A 16,315-nucleotide genomic window follows, 5' to 3' on the forward strand; every position below is an offset into this window, starting at 1 on the left:
TTCTGAATGCGAAGCTCTCGCACAACTGACGCGTGTATCGGCAACATACTCGATCGGATCGATCGATCGTAATAGGTAAATCGAGAGAGCGGATAAAGGTCTTACGGATTCCTGGAAATGATCCAACGTGCCTTAGAAATACATTGTTAAATGCAGGTTGAAATTTTCGAAAGGATGAAAAAACGCGTTTATTTTAAGGAAAAAGAAGATATCGGGAAAAATTTGCTTTACCAATTGGAAATTGCTGTTTCTTTTATACAAAGGAGTAAAATCGAGTTTGTACAAGTTTTCTGCTAATCCTTGGATCTATAAGATCTTGTAACATTAATTTTTTTATGATATTACTGATACTTTTAATCAAATTTTTCCTTCCTTTAGTAATTATTAAAGAAATCTTAAAGTTACCCATCGACACTTAAGTCGAATACTTAAATTTATCGAAATTTTCTACTATATCAGTGTTTTGTAAATTATAATATATCAGGAAGAATCAACTCTATCCTATCTCTAGAATATAAATTTTCATTAAAAAGATATATCATAACTTAATAATTCTAATTTGTATCTTTTCTTTCAAATTTATATTCTAGAGATAGGATAGAGTTGATTCTTCCTGATATATTATAATTTTTCAGCAGCTTTAGAATTCTATTCTGTTTTTATTCATCAGAATTATGAAACGCTATTACATTGACCCGGATCCAAAACGCGCCAGTTCCGAAAAGTGTCGCACGAGAAGCAAAGACAAAATCGATTTCTCGAGACAATGCTCTTTGCGAATGCTTCTTGAACGACGCTTCAAGACGTCCAACTTATCCTAGTTTACATTTTACTCCCGTCGTCTATCGACATCTTTTATTCATCTGAGCACCCGTGTCGCAAAATCGCGTGACAAACTTCTTTAATAAAGTTTCAAATGAGAGCGTTATGCGGGACATCACCTTCTGCTCCCTCCCCTCTCCTCCCCCTCTCTCTCTCTCTCTCTCTCTCTCTCTCTCTCTCTCTCTCACTCTCTCTCTCTCTTTCTTTTACAAAGCTACATTATGCTATTATTGAAGATAATAAGGTTTCCACATGTTTAAATTTAAAGTTATTTTTCTGTTTGCAATAAATATGTAAACTTGTGTATTTAATATGGAATTGGACATATCGCACTCAGTTAATCAAAGAAAGAGATCGATTTTAATTTTCACTATGAATCATATCTATAGATAGTGGCATTGTGTCAAGATTAATTTTAGACTAAACGATTTATGATGATTATATGTATCAACAAGCACTTAAAAATCTACTAAACAGTAGGGTAAACTGGGGTAAGATGGCCATACAGGAAAGATGACCAACCTATGTTCTTTCAATCTAGCTCGCTATGAAGCATCGAATGAACATGAGTTGGCCATCTTACCCGAGTTTACCCTATAAAGTGTCTGTCGACGGACGATAATCTCTCAACGCTTTCGTCGAACTATTCCGGAAGAATACGAATGATGATCAGGATTGGTTAGAGAAATGGCGGTGCTTACACTCTGATGTTACTAATTCCTTTGCGTTTATTTGAAACGGGGTCGAGGTCGTAACGAGTACGCAAACGAATCAAGAGTGTTGAGAACTTTTCGTTGAAGGACCTGAAGGTTCGTCGTCTGATGAGATCGGCTTTTATTCGCGGTTAACCGACATTAAAGCGTACACTCGTGCTATCGATCAGTTCATAGGCGCCGCTTTCACTACCCCTTGATAGGGATAGCGATGTCATTGATAAAGAAGCAAAAAGAATTGAAAGATTGGGAAAATGTACATACACAGATGACTGAATTTACTTACCACGGAACACGAACATGAAGTGGAGCTTGCAAAGTACAGTCCAACGTTCTTTCAGTATGCTGAAAATTATAATAAAATAAATTTAGTAATATTATACATACATATATATATATATAATATTAATTGTAGAAAAATTAATACAATTGGTAACAAAAATTAATTACAAAATTAAAATAGATATATTTGTGATTGAATAATTTGTATAAAAATATTAGAATATTATATTATTGCACATTTTAACACTTGAGAATTTTAAAATAAATGGAAGGCATATATGGAACGAGCTTAGAGGTGGAAAAATAAAAAGAACAAGAGAATCATGGAGAAAGGTAGGTGACAAGGATGCGAGATATAACGAAGTGCTGTAGACTTAAAAATAAACGTCGGAAGGTTTTAAAGTCGAAATCCGGATTCAACGAGAAATCCGGAAGGAAGAGCTCCGCAATGTGAAGGAAAGAGAAAGCGCGCGCGCGCGAACGTAGAGATGGAGACAGAGGGAATGTCTCAGTACCGTTAACCATTCGGAAGGGGTTAACCGTCGTACCCGGGGTATCATCCGTTGCACAAAAGCCGTAAAGCACGCTGCTCGGTTATTTCGGTCAATCCTCGAAGAAGAGGCCGTCTAGAAAATATTCACATCGATCTACCGGTTGACCTCTCTCCTCCTATTTCTCCCCTATAATACACGCGCACACGTGTGCGCATACACGCACGGATAACGGGAACAGGTTCGTCGCCGCAGTAACAGATACCGGATACTCTCTATATACATGAAGCGCCTCAAAGTGCTCTTTCGAAGGCAGGCACAGAGGCCAGGTCAACCGCATCACTCTTCGGCACCACAAAAGGACACAAAACGGACCGTTCGCTCGTCCGTCTGTGCGTCCGTTCGTCCGAGCATGGACTATAAATACCCAGGCGTGTCGACGTCCTCAGCATTTTTCGGTATTATAAATAAATTTCCAACATGCGCGCGCGCGACCTCGGTCTGATTCACCCTCCGTGACGGACTATTATCGAAGGGCGGTATAAAAGGGTGGCGGGAGCGGCCGATAGAGGAGACTTCCGGGGATAATGCCTGCCCGCCGGGATCACCGCGTGTAATTCTGCATAATTCTCCCGACAGATGCGAGCCCCTAATTCAACTTTCCATAACGACCTCGTTGTGTGTGTCAATTCCCTAGTCGAGGGATAGTCGCTCGTCCTAAGCCACGACGGCGCAATCTTGTCGCTTCGATTTTCGAATTTGAATTTCGAATGTGAACTTGGACAGAAAATGGGCGACAAGTTTATTGCGATCCTTTCCGATATAGCGTATGACAGACTACGTGTCGGATATGCAAAAATATATATATTGCGATTATACAATATATATTACTCTAATGTCTAACTAAAAATATTAAAAGATATTCCTGTATGTGATATATATATATTTTCGAATCATTAAAAACTCTATATCTATATCTATATCTTTTTCATTCTAATGTAAATTGTTAAACAATTATGTAAATTATTCAATAATGTTTGTAATTTTTAAATCGCAATGGCGAAGATGTTTACTTCAACAAAATGTACCAGGCTATCAGAAAATAAACTTTGTTATCCAAACGCGACATTTATGGCAGGTGGGATAAGTTTTCTCCCGCGGAATATTCGAGATAAAAATATATAGAGAGGATTAGCTTTGTTGTTTTTATAGTGCGCTGACGGTAATGAATGTTGCCTTTTTGTTTTGCAAACACGTACCTAGATCCTCTGTGGTGATATGAATAATAAGATTCCGTATTACGACGTTTTGCGTTAAAAGGCAGAGCCCACTCCTTATCCTGCCAGCGTCATTGTGCTTTTTATAAACTAACGCGTGGCTGAAGAATCACAAAAATAAGATGCGTCGATCCAGGAGACATTTACATGAAAGAAACGTAAAATTCTGGGTCGCAACGGAATCTCATCTTTAAATCTTTAGATTTAATCCGGCGCGCGAGAAGCTAAAAAGTTGCCTTCTGCGTCGGCATGGTAAACTGTCGCCCCGAAGCGCGACGTGACAAATATTCGTTATTTACATAAAGCGCACGTAAAGTCATGAGACGCGCGATACGGATCCCCCGCGTATTCGGATTCTAAAGTTTAATGCGGAAGAAAGTCGAGAGAGCGCGTCTTCATCTCACGAATCACGATACACTCGCGCGAAGAAGGCGGCTCGGTCGAGGCACTGAGAAATCATAACGCATCGCTGGGAAGTGTTCCGCGATAACTGTCTGACATTTGCATGAAATAAGGATTCTAAACGCAGACGTAATTTCGTACTCGGATTCGTGAATTTAATCCGGGCAAGAGTTACGCTCCCTCGTTTGCTAAGGGAGAAATGTACGGCGACGCGACGTAGGGAGAAAAACACGAAATATTTCTTCTCTTTACTCCCGTGTAATGTAATATTTAATTACACGACCGTAACTTATTATGGCACCTAACTGTTCTCTTCCGCCAGCAAAACAGTCCTGATAATAAGTCACCCTTACATGTGTACAGTCTGTACGAGTTCCCATTCCTCTCCCTTCTCCGAGCAGGCATAGATATACTCGCGATAGTCTAGAGTAAACCATGTACAAAAATTGTTCGTACGTATATAGAAAAGTCACATTTTTACTTTTCAGAGCCAATAACCGAGATTCTGGGTGCGCCGGAGTTGTTCATCAATCGAGGTAGCACCATCAATCTCACGTGCGTCGTCCTGCACAGTCCAGAACCACCTGCCTACATTTTCTGGAATCACAACGATGCGGTGAGTTCGATCCTCCTTCCTTTCGATCCGTTATTATTTCTATTTCTTCAACAATCATCCTGCTACGGGAACCGACATTTGGGTAACACCCCGAGGTTAAGCCCGCCAAGTTTACACGCAACGAATAATGCGCAGACGACGCTGCAATATCGCACGATTAGCGAGACCTAGATTTATTACTGACGCGCGCGCGACTCTGGCCAACGTTGACTTTGCGCACGGATAATTAATGATGATCCTACTTCTCGAGATATATTCTAATATCACGGAAGGCAACGCGTCGAATAAGTTTCTGCTTCGCCGCCGCGAGACCAAGTTTCCGCGAGATGAAATTTTCAGCACCGCGGCGCACCGGCTAAAACTTCCGTCTTTCTTCGTCATGTTTATTGCGTATACAGTTGTTCGAGATTATTATTGTCGCTGCTGCTGTCGTTATTATTACGTTCGAGAAATTTTTCTGTCATTAACTTTCTACAAACAACTGTCCGAAATAAGTACATAACATCCTAATGATTTATGTCTTAAGTAAGAGAAATTTTCATTTTCTCCTTTAATTGACATAATCTTTCGTAACTCTACAAACTTTTTAATTATGAGAAAATTTCTTAACAGAAAGATGGTTATTTTATTAATAATCTAGAAAAAATGTCTAGAAAAAATGTAATATAATAATGTCTAAAAAAAGTACAGGAGACATTTTAGAGTTAATTATAAAAACTGTGACAAAAAAATATAAAGTTTGTATCATATTTTGGAAGATCATTTTTTAATAAAATATAGATGAAATGATGAAGAAGCTCTCTTCTAGAACAAAGTTTTTCTGTTAAAAATTGATTATTTCGCTCTTTTCGATCCGTATAATTTGGAGAACCGATGACAATACGAATAGCAGAAATTCCGAATGGCTATTTGAGATGAAATCTGCTTTTCGCAAATTTCGCCACGGGGTAATAGCAGCGAAGAGATGCGTGATAAATGGCCGTACAGGCGTCGCCGTCGGCGAAGGTCGTCTCTAATTAGGTACTTCGCCTGGAACTTCAGGAAGTCGAACAGTTCCGATTAGAGCACTGATAAGGGACGATAGGCGCACTTAACCACCTGCTGTCATACAAGAATGTTGAGCAACTTGAAATGTTTCCGTAGCTAAGAATTTATCGAGCGATATTTGCATCTTTCGAGACGAGGCACTTTTCTCTCGATGTAATTCCGACTGAAATATTTTCGTCACAATCTCGACCGTCAAAGAGAGAGGTAAAGGACAATATTTGCCCGTTCACGATAAAAGTACACGCAGAGTGTTACATGTTTGCGCGGGTATTTATTATAATTAATATATCGCACAGGTCGCACACGTTTATGGTTAAGCCAACCAAAAATATATTCTAAAAACTCGAGCTTAAGCTTTTAAAATATGACACATAGAAGAAGAATATTTACATAGATATGCAAATATTCTTCTAAAAACTTCCTTCTTTTACAAAAACCTTAAAAAATGATAAAAAAGATAAAGATTAATGATATGAAAACAAAGTACGAATTAACTATCAGATTGAAAAAATATTGCATTGTTTTCCTATTTTAATACTCGTATCTAATTGTAATGAAATCTCTTATCGCATCCTTTATTGATATATTTGAATGTGATTTGGGATTTCCACGACACATCTTTTGAACTAGCTTTCAGTATGATAACAAAGTTTTTTTGGCAGACGAATTATAATTAAGTATGTGCGCGCGCACAAAGGGAGATCATAAAACATTCCGACGGTGGTGGCAGCGACTGTTTGCGAACGGCTGACCGGCCAATAAATTTTGATAATGTCCTGGTTGGCTGGCCCGCCGCTAAATCGTGAGAGTCGCGGCAAAATTGGTAACGGCACTCAGGAGGTTCCATTAGGCGCATTAAGCCCTGACCGAGAGCTTTGGGACTCGCCTGGGTACGTAGAAACAACGTTTGCTCGCGAACCTTAAAGAGAACTCCGTCGTGCGTGACTAACGCGTGCAACCTCGAAGGGTTCTGGACCGTAAATGAGCCGAGAGGGACTCCCTAATTCCTCGGGATATCATTCCGTCAGTCCCTTCGTCCTCTCTCTCTCTCTCCTGGCGCGAGCCATGCCCGCCATGGAAGATATTGATAATACCCCGTGCGAGGATAATACCCCGTGCGATTAGCGAGGATTTAACAGCACCACGTAAGGCGAGGGCGAGGTAACGTTGACTTCGTGCATAGATAATTAATACGATAATCTTGCTTCCCAGAATATTTCCTACCGATGTATTCTCGCAGAAACAACGTTTGGTATAGATACGGCATCGTATAGACACCTATTGCCTTATTGGATATCGAATGTGGTTCACTTCTAATAAAATAAATTCGGTAGCATTATATTATGTCAATATTGTTATCGGTATATTCGAAATAGCTTTACGAGTATACTTTCGTTTTATATTCTTGATTACTTTTCACTTTGCACTCGGAGGATTACGCATGTGGATTTCCACGAAAGCTTACTTAGTTCAACGGACCGAGGTGCGTCTCTGGGATCATCCTCTTTAAATATTTCGTCAGCGCTTCCTATACTTTTGGCAAAGAAGAGACCTCATATGAGATTGCACGCGTTCGCATGAGATCGATTAAAAGACCGAGCGAGATAATAACTACCGCGCTACTCATAGCCGTAATCGCGATTTTGTACGCTCATAATAATTCATGCGCTGATGGAGGATGCTGTGATGGCTTTCGGACGTGATAAACCTACGGTCGTTACGACCGATAAGGAACGGGAGGAACAGCCCCCAGGAATCGTCTCGGGGGAACTGACTGAAATTCTCCTCCGATAATAAAGTCGCCCCGATCGATCCACCGCTACGCGAAACATTTTCCGGCCGCAAGGAATCCACCGGAGTCACCCGGGCGCGTTTGCTTTCACGCTCCGATACACCTTATCCCTTTGATTTTGATTGAATTTCATGCCCGCGTCTGTTGTGGCGACCACACCCCGAAGCGACCGACGCGCGACGTGCCGTCTCTTATAGATGCGCGACGAACGATACAATATTGAAATACCTCTATATCTTAAAGATGTTCCAAGTGTCTTAAAACGCGCAAATAATAACTTGATATCATGCTAAAAATCGACGAAGAAAATATTTTATTTCGCAAATTCTCAAAAGGAATAAAGAGAAATTGATCATTTCGTTGAAAATTTAATATATTTGTGATATATATTAAATGTGATTTCCTAATTACATTTACTATAATAACGCTTAATTATTGATGTATGTAGTAATCAATGAATCTGTATATACTAGCCGGTATATCGCACGATATTTCATATTTAATATCTAATTTTATTTCTGTTGGCTATCTCTAATGTGTTTTCATTCAAATTAGTCGAGAGTCAATTGATTTATCTCAAAGAAATTCTATTATGTAATAGTTAAACGAGATAATATATCCCATCTTATTTATATGTCAATCATGGAAGATTGCCAAAAAAGAAAAGAGAGTGAGGAACCGATGCCGTTGCCAAATCGATTTCCGCGGTATTACGAGGACAGGAATAAAAGCATGTTTTGCAGATCAGTGGTTGCCATTCGTTGGATAAATGGGAACTCGCGTTGGAAGCGCGAGTGCATTAAAATGCCCATGCCCGTAAGAACGAATCACAATTATAATCTTAAACCAATATGGCCGCAGCTCATCCTCTACGCGATCTCGATGGACGCGTCCAAATAAAGGGTGGCATGTGCCTTTCGGCGATTAACTTTCGTTGTCGCTAAACGTGTCAGTCCTTTGAGTCGACTCGCGAAAAAGGCGTAACCCGCATGTCTGGACGTAAGAGATTACCCGATACCGTAATACCAAACCCGATACCAAACAGAACCGTAAAGTAAAGGTCGATTCGTGCTATACGACACAGACTGTCACGTTCCGGCAACGACACGTATCGGCAGTATCGGCACCGGCATGACAAAATATGCGTATGTTCAGGCTGCTTCGGCAACCGTCCGCCAGCTGACGTTTAACAGTCACGATAGATGGATCATCCACAACGATGATGAATTGGTTCTTATATATAGCCTTACTTTTAGACAAAGACGAAACCAAAAAGCCAAAAAAACGAAGGAAAGAAATCGAAAATGGGTATATCAAATATTTAAAAAAAGAAAACTTGAAGGGAAGTATTAGACATTGTCCAAAGACTTACTTAAAAATATGACAACAAGTTTTACCAGTATTTTAGAATACTGCAATGCAAATTTTATGACTTGTTAAAATTCAACCTATTTCGAATTAATGGCTTATTTTATTACATATGAAGGACTTAACGTTTTCAATTAATAATTTTTTTTGGTCCATCTTCTGCTGCGTTCGTTCTCTACCGTTTACTAATTTACACTGTGTAACCCGCACCGACACGGGCCGATACAGACCGTCAAAATATTCTTTGCGAGAATGTCGGTCGGTCCGTATCGGTGCCGGTTAGTGTGGACAGTCTCATTTAAAAAGCTTGTTTTAAAGTTTTGTCGTGCCGGTACGTGTCGTTGCCGAAACGTGACGGTCTGTATAACCTGACTAACCGTGAATCGACCTTAAGACGTGTAAGACAAACAACAATGGATTTATGTACACTCGTAAAACCGGGTCATTTTCTGTCCATCCGTAGCCATTCGTCGCGCGACGCACAACATGTGTGCGCTTTATCTTCGTGCAAACACATCCAAATCGAGTGTATAATCTTTACTTCGTTTACTCACGTACGAAAGTGAGAATATCCCTTTACGCGGACAAGCGCCGACCATTTTTATTTACGGTCGTTTGCATGTCTGTTACAATTCAGATGTCGGCAAAGAGCTACTAATAAGTCGTTGAGAAGCTATTTATATTATGTTCATGCGTGATACGCGTCTCGAACGAAATATCTTTTTCCCAGTTTTTTTTTACGGACTCCTCTTACGTAGTGACTTTAAGAGAATGTGTGTGTGTGTGTGTGTGTGTGAGAGAGAGGGGCAAGATAATTCACAATTTAAAAGAAAAGCGATATTTATAATATGGATATGAAGAAAATGGATCATCCTGGCAAATTATTAGTTAATGTGTCAATCGAGTCAAATTGCGTTCATTATTAAAGCTGGATGATTGGACATCATACTAGCCACGAATTAAGGATTATTTAGATGAAGATCGTCTTCTCGGTATTATGTATGACACAGAAAACAAGAATCAGTAAAAAATTTGAAATTTTCTCACAATTTTCCTCGCGGAGAATAACATTGGTAGACAGACATTAATTATACAGGAACCCCGATTACGCAGGTACAAACATTCTCTGTGAGAAATCGAGAGACTACTCCACCCAGTCAGGAGATAACGAACTTATTATTTCAACGCGAACGTGAAGCATCGGGCATAAAATTTGAATAAATGAAAGAATAATAATACGCTTTGATGCGTGAGTGCGCGTGTGTGTGTGCGTGTAGGGGAATGTGACCATATTTGTGACAATGTGTAGTCCTGCTTTCCCATAAATCTTTATTCGACTCATATAAAGACACGTATTTTACTACATGTGCTATTTATCATTATACTAGACTGCTATAATATTAACATTATTGTTACATTCAGGTAATATTGCGAAACATAATAACAGAGATTATAATGAGATTTCTCTGAAATTTCTATTCCTTACTGTACATGACGAGTACTTAAATAGATAAAATTTTGTCCTCGGAGTACTTCGTGGAATAAGACGACGCAATTTTCCAGCATAAGGAAACCCAAAGTGAAATTAGGGAAAGGGATAAGCACCAAATGTGTTGCAAGCTAAATACAGACTCGTGTAATTTTCCGAGATGCGGGCGAGCAAATGCGCGGGCGCGCACAGAAGCGTACAGCGTACATCGTACCTTCGAGGTGCCAAAAAGTATCTACCGTGGGGATTCTTGCTGTTGCCCAACGAATACTATATATATCGAATGACACGCCTAACCGGATGGAACGATCCATGTTGCATTTGATTAAACGGGACGTTTGGTCGGTCGGTATAGTGAAACTCGCGTTATATTTCGGGCGCGGTATTGAATATATCCCACGGTAAACACGTCAGGATCCCGAGGATACACAGCAACGGCATTACGATACTATATACTCTAGTCTAGAATACGGTATGTCGGTCGCATCGCTTTTCGGAAACATTTCACATTTGCCGCGTTCGACGTGCAGCTGGATGCCCGCCACCTCGAGGAACAACGAAATCCTGAAATAACAGCCGATTTCAACGTAACAACTGGCAACTTTATTCCTCGGCAAGATGAGGCGCGGCTGAGCGTTGTGAAGAAAATTCGCCTGAGAGAGAGCTCCGGATTGAAGGTTGAATTTATCAAAACAAACGAAATGGCAAATGGTGACGTAAGTCGTAAGGAACGGAATAAAAAAATTAATAAAAACGACGAATATCGCAAAAAAAAGTATCGATGAAAAATAAATGTTCAGTGAATCATAATTAAAGTCCCAAAATTTAATTATTATAATATTACGTTATTTACGTCTTATCTGATTGTCGGCAATTCGAAATGATCAGGGAGGCAGAATTGATTGGATACTCTGTGTCCGATACTCCGGACACTCGTTCGCGCGCAAAACTTCTCGACAGGCAAAAAGGAGCAGGCGCGACACGACTTCGGACTCGCGCTGATATAACGCGACTGCGGTTTCAGAAAAGCCGCGTGAAAGAATCAAACATAATAACCGCCGTCTATATCAAAAGCACAGCACTCCGAACCGTTTATTTACACGCGAGGTTCATTTTCAACAAATAAAAAGATGCGATCGTACAAACTCACTTGCGTCTTGCGTCGAACGACAACACCTGTCCGCCATATGCAATGCCCGAAGAGGAGTAGATTGCGTCGCGGCCGTCCTCGAACGTCGCAAGACGGGTTAATCGCGACCACTTGCACCATCAGGGCACTCGAGACGATCGCCCGTCACTCAATTCGACACTCCCGACGCTCGTTCGCACGCGAGGTTCACATCCAACGGATAAAAAGACGCGGAAAGCACTTAGCGGCTGCAATTCACCGTCGGAGCCGCGCCGCCGCCGCCGCTACGCGATCGGAATGAACATAGCCGTTAAATACCGGAAGGAGGGGGGAGGGGCCGGAGGGGAAATGCCTTCGTCAACCATTCACGCCGCGGGCGGCGCGGGCGCCGCGCTTCACCCCGCTCGATTCTTAAATTTATTCGCGAGAGAAACGTATATGCGCAAATTCTGTTCTTACAGAAATGTTGCAAATTGATTGATTAAAAGCCATGCGATAGCGAACCGACTTGCAACTTTTCTGTAAGAGCAGACGTATCTCGCATACGTTTCTCTTGGGAATAAATTCAAGAATCGACTGGTTTCCATAGTAAACTCGTTTCCAAAGTTTGGATAAATAAATGAAAAATTCGAAAAATGATCGTATTTTTTTAAACCAATGGAATAACGGCAGGTACAATAATATGCGAACTGACATCGTTTCATTTCGTACCCCGTGCGATATCTGCGAACGACATCGCCGTAATTCTGCTTAATCTCCATTCGTATTTTATATGCAGAAATATATATTTAAATTTATATAATCTGCCTATGATGTCAATCGATTTATTAATGTATTAGCAAATTAATATTTCGTGCAAATTCATTAAAAACTCATGCGTTGCGCAATATGCGGCTACGAGTGTAATATGACTAGTGCATTCAACCGCTTTGTTAATAATTTCGATACGTTTTCAGCAATCACGCGACAATAATTTGCGTTATTCAACAAAGCAATTGATTTTGTTCTTTTGCAATTTTCTACCACGTGCTATACAATCGGCGATAAGAACTAACTAACGGTAACAAAAATAGACTATTAAAGCGCTAAGTTAAAATGACACAATTTGATAAACGATGGAAAAAAAGGAGGAAGAATATACGAACAAACGTCAAGGTGGAAGGGTAAAAATAGGGCGTGATGCAGAGCAGAGGGTGCTGTTATCAGAATGCGCGCGAGCGAAGACTGATAAAATAAAAGTACTAAACCGTAAAGTGGAAGGGAGGAAAATCATACTAACGGACCATTGAACTCAAGATGTTTCGTTGGAGCCGACCGGTAATTCCGTGGAATGTCGATTTTCAGTAAAAGCACGTAATGAGGTTGACACTCCCCTTATTTCCATTTGCCTCTTTATACCGTCGTGCAAACTCTCGCATGCGTCTTTATAAAATTCGGGAAAATTACGTTACGGGTTTTAACGCGCATTGAAATTATCTTACTCATTGAGCTGCGCTCTCTTACTGCTGATAATATTAAATAAAGTCACGCAATAAAGTTGTGGATTGAATGAGTCTCTCTGTGCCAACTAGCAATCTTTAATTTTTCGCGAAATTTATATATATAAATTATGGATCTTTTACATTTCAGAATTCTTTAAATAAATAAGAAAATTTGCATTTTCATTCAATATTGATGAGAACGAAAATTAGATATGATTGTAATCTTATCGTATATTAATTTCGTTTTGTAATTTTATTTATTTTTAGTTAAAAATCGTTAACATTAACTCGTATTAATATAATAATTTAAAATTATATAAAATATAATTATCTTTTGTTAGAGGTAAAAAGAGAAAAAAAAGAAGAATATTATAATAAACGTTTTGTGTAACTGACAGAACAAAAAATGTAAATATTCAATTTAAATGTAACGTTCATTTATTCCAGATCGATTTACAGTCACGAGAGTTAATCGGTGAGTAATTGGTCGCTGTTTTAATTCAATCGTCAATGCAGAGTCAGCACTTTATACGATTAATGAACTGAAAATTGGATATTATTTATCCATCCTGATGATCGAGTAGAATTAAATAAAAATCAATTCAATTCGAAACATCGCTCGCCCGAGTAATTACAAGAACGTCATTTACAATAATAATTCGCGCGTATCGCGAACGTGAGTAACGTAGAAAACGGTAACGCAGACACATCAAACATTCAATACATATATATTTGTATATCACAGAATATTTAAGAGCGATCACGCTCGATTTATTGCTTACGTTACAAGAACGCACATTGCAAACTTTCTACATCGGCTTGATCGTAAAAGTTTAACGAATTTCTAAAACGTAAGTTTACGTTTGTGTTACGTAAGTTTCAGAAATGCAACTTTGTCGGCGTTGTTTAATTTTGTGCTTGTATACGAGCAGCTGAAGGGACGAACGCCCTTCGAAACATTAATTTGCGAGTTACCGGCGGATTGTAAAAACCCAACGTCGAGGCCAGCACCAGCGTTTCATTTCATATAGGATAAGGAAAGTTCAGCTCTCAGAAGCGGCGGAAGAGCGGCAGATGCACGTGTTTGAGTGCGCCGGCATTATTGCGCCTCGTATATAGCTCGTATATAGCCGGATTAACTATGGACTTTCGAACGAAAGTTTCGTATATTATTCTGCGTTAGACCGCAACGCGCGGTTTAGATAACGGAACGGAAGGAAGCAGCTCGGCGCTTATCAAACTCGCGGCGTGGCGGCGCGCGACCGCTAACTTTCGTCCGATTAATCGCGCGCTTTGAGACCGTGGGGCGATGGGGATAAACAGCTTCGCGACCAATATTCTTATCCCCGGGATTCGATGCCGCGCAGCAATTTCAGCAATCCGGAAAGATTAAATTTTCTCCGGTACAGCTTATATTTGCACACTTATTAATGAAAGAAACTTTAAAAAAGCTTTTCGTTCTTAGAACGAAGCAATTACGCTTTGCGTGCAATCATTTAGATTTTGCCCTTTTGCGAATAAAAGAAATCTGAACGTGCAATATAATATTAGAACCTAGCTGTGCATCGAAGTAAATAATTGTAAATGTAAAGCAACGAGACTCTTTAATAGAAGAACTCTTTTACACTGCAATACATTAAGTAATGCATATACTTGATATACTAATACTGTAATTACCTATTTTAATTCTACTATTTATGATAACAATTTTAGATTTTTTTGTTTATTGCAGTATAAAGAAAATATTGTATCTCTCGAACAAAATTCCTGAATTTTTAGTGGGACTTTTAAGTAGGAAAAAAGGAAAACTACGGTCTCTATGAAAGTACAGCGTACGAGAGAAATTGAATGAATAATTATTGATTATTCATTCGGCACTTCTTTTTACCAAGATAATCGCAAGAGAACATGATGTCCGAATTTTTTAACACCGAAACACAGCCAAGAAGCAAATATCCAACAACATGTTGTCAAGGATGCTCTACGATTCTCAATCTCTTAAGAAGGCTTACGTGCCTCTCCGACGGAGGCACATTGTAAGGTTCTGGCTGCGGATTATTTATTTAATTATTTAAAAATCCTTTTCGACTCTCGCAACGTTCTCCACTCTTTATTCCTTTCATTCGCGTATACCGAATGTTAGATTCTGCCAACCTCGCGTTAAAGTGACACTCGTGAGCGTTGTCAAGTGGAACAGACGTAGGATAAACACGACGTTCGTCGAGATCTTGAGACGAGTAGTATACTACTAGCATTTGGACATTGCATCCAATTTTCCAGTGTAAATACGCGGGCTTAAATAATAATTGTGAAATATTTTATTCTAATAGGAGATTATTTTTTCATTATTTTTTCCTCAATATATTTCCTATGCATATAGGAAGATTAAAATACATGCTTACATTTCAAGAAAATTGACGCATCTGCCAATAACTCGAAGGGATAATTGAAAATTATAGAAAGCTAAACAATAAATAAAGGTCTGCCATGGAAAATTGTCCGTACCCGGAATAATATTTATCTTGAAAAATACCCTCGGGGCATAAGTCGCCGACGAAGTAATTTGCACCGAACGTCGGCGTGCGCGGGGCGAACCTTCCTCGTATCACCGGACGTCCCGAGGTACCGTACTTTACAACCTCTTCCCGATCGTCGATCTTGTAGAACGCGCTAAGAATTCTCGTTAAAGGAGGGAAACCTCGTATTTTTTTCCACCCTCGTCCGTACTCTCCGCGAACCGAAAGGGAGTCCTTCGACGGGCTTATCTCTGCGCCTGTCGTCTTCATAGCCAATACCCATCGGGACTGCCCAATAAAAACTGTATCCGGCGTTGGCTAGCTGGTTTTCTCATTCGCTTCCACCCTCACCGCGACTTCTCGTCCAACCCGAGAAACGTCACCTTGTCTCAGGACGATCGCCCGATCTCTGTTCCAGATAATCAGCTACGACTCGAGCAGAGGTGGCGTCTCCGTGGTCACGGAAAAGGGTGACAGCACGACGAGTTTCCTCCTGGTGCAAGAAGCGAAACCGTCCGACTCGGGACGGTACACTTGTAACCCCAGTAATGCTCAACCAAAATCGATCACCGTACACGTACTCAACGGTGAGTAATCGATGATACGAGGACACCGATCATGTGTCGGCTTCTTCGGCTTCTTATCAGCTCGTGATTAACAATTGTTGTTTTGCAACAACATAAAAAATATGGCAGAACATCAAATAATATCGGAAGCATAAACTTCTGAGAAATTTTATGTAAATTTCATATAAGATTTCATATATAAGAGTCTTGTGACGATACATTGTGGCAAGTTTTTAATTTTTTTACATTGAATAATTACATAACTATCGTTGATTTATTATTGATGTAAGCACTATTTCTCACAGCTTATCTTTAATATAAAAT

At 39.8% G+C, this 16,315-nt stretch overlaps 1 protein-coding gene and 1 long non-coding RNA gene across 5 annotated transcripts in view; one reads left to right on the forward strand and one right to left on the reverse strand.

Annotated features, from left to right (window-relative positions):
• Nucleotides 1-11,950, reverse strand: part of LOC139814116 (uncharacterized) — a 193,316-nt gene extending 181,366 nt beyond the window's left edge. The window contains exons 1-2 of the long non-coding RNA XR_011732338.1: nucleotides 11,450-11,950; nucleotides 1,822-1,880 (exon numbers count right to left, since the gene is read on the reverse strand). This is a non-coding gene — a long non-coding RNA (uncharacterized lncRNA). The remainder of the gene's footprint in view (nucleotides 1-1,821; nucleotides 1,881-11,449) is intronic.
• LOC139814115 (neurotrimin) overlaps nucleotides 1-16,315 on the forward strand; it is a 278,622-nt gene that overhangs the window by 249,998 nt on the left and 12,309 nt on the right. For all 4 annotated transcript variants that reach the window (XM_071780135.1, XM_071780137.1, XM_071780136.1 and 1 more), the window contains 2 exons: nucleotides 4,476-4,603; nucleotides 15,844-16,012. In XM_071780135.1, the coding sequence (XP_071636236.1) occupies nucleotides 4,476-4,603; nucleotides 15,844-16,012 (297 nt within the window). The remainder of the gene's footprint in view (nucleotides 1-4,475; nucleotides 4,604-15,843; nucleotides 16,013-16,315) is intronic.

This window comes from Temnothorax longispinosus, chromosome 6 (assembly GCF_030848805.1).
Source record: "Temnothorax longispinosus isolate EJ_2023e chromosome 6, Tlon_JGU_v1, whole genome shotgun sequence".
In the NCBI taxonomy this organism is placed as follows: domain Eukaryota; kingdom Metazoa; phylum Arthropoda; class Insecta; order Hymenoptera; family Formicidae; genus Temnothorax; species Temnothorax longispinosus.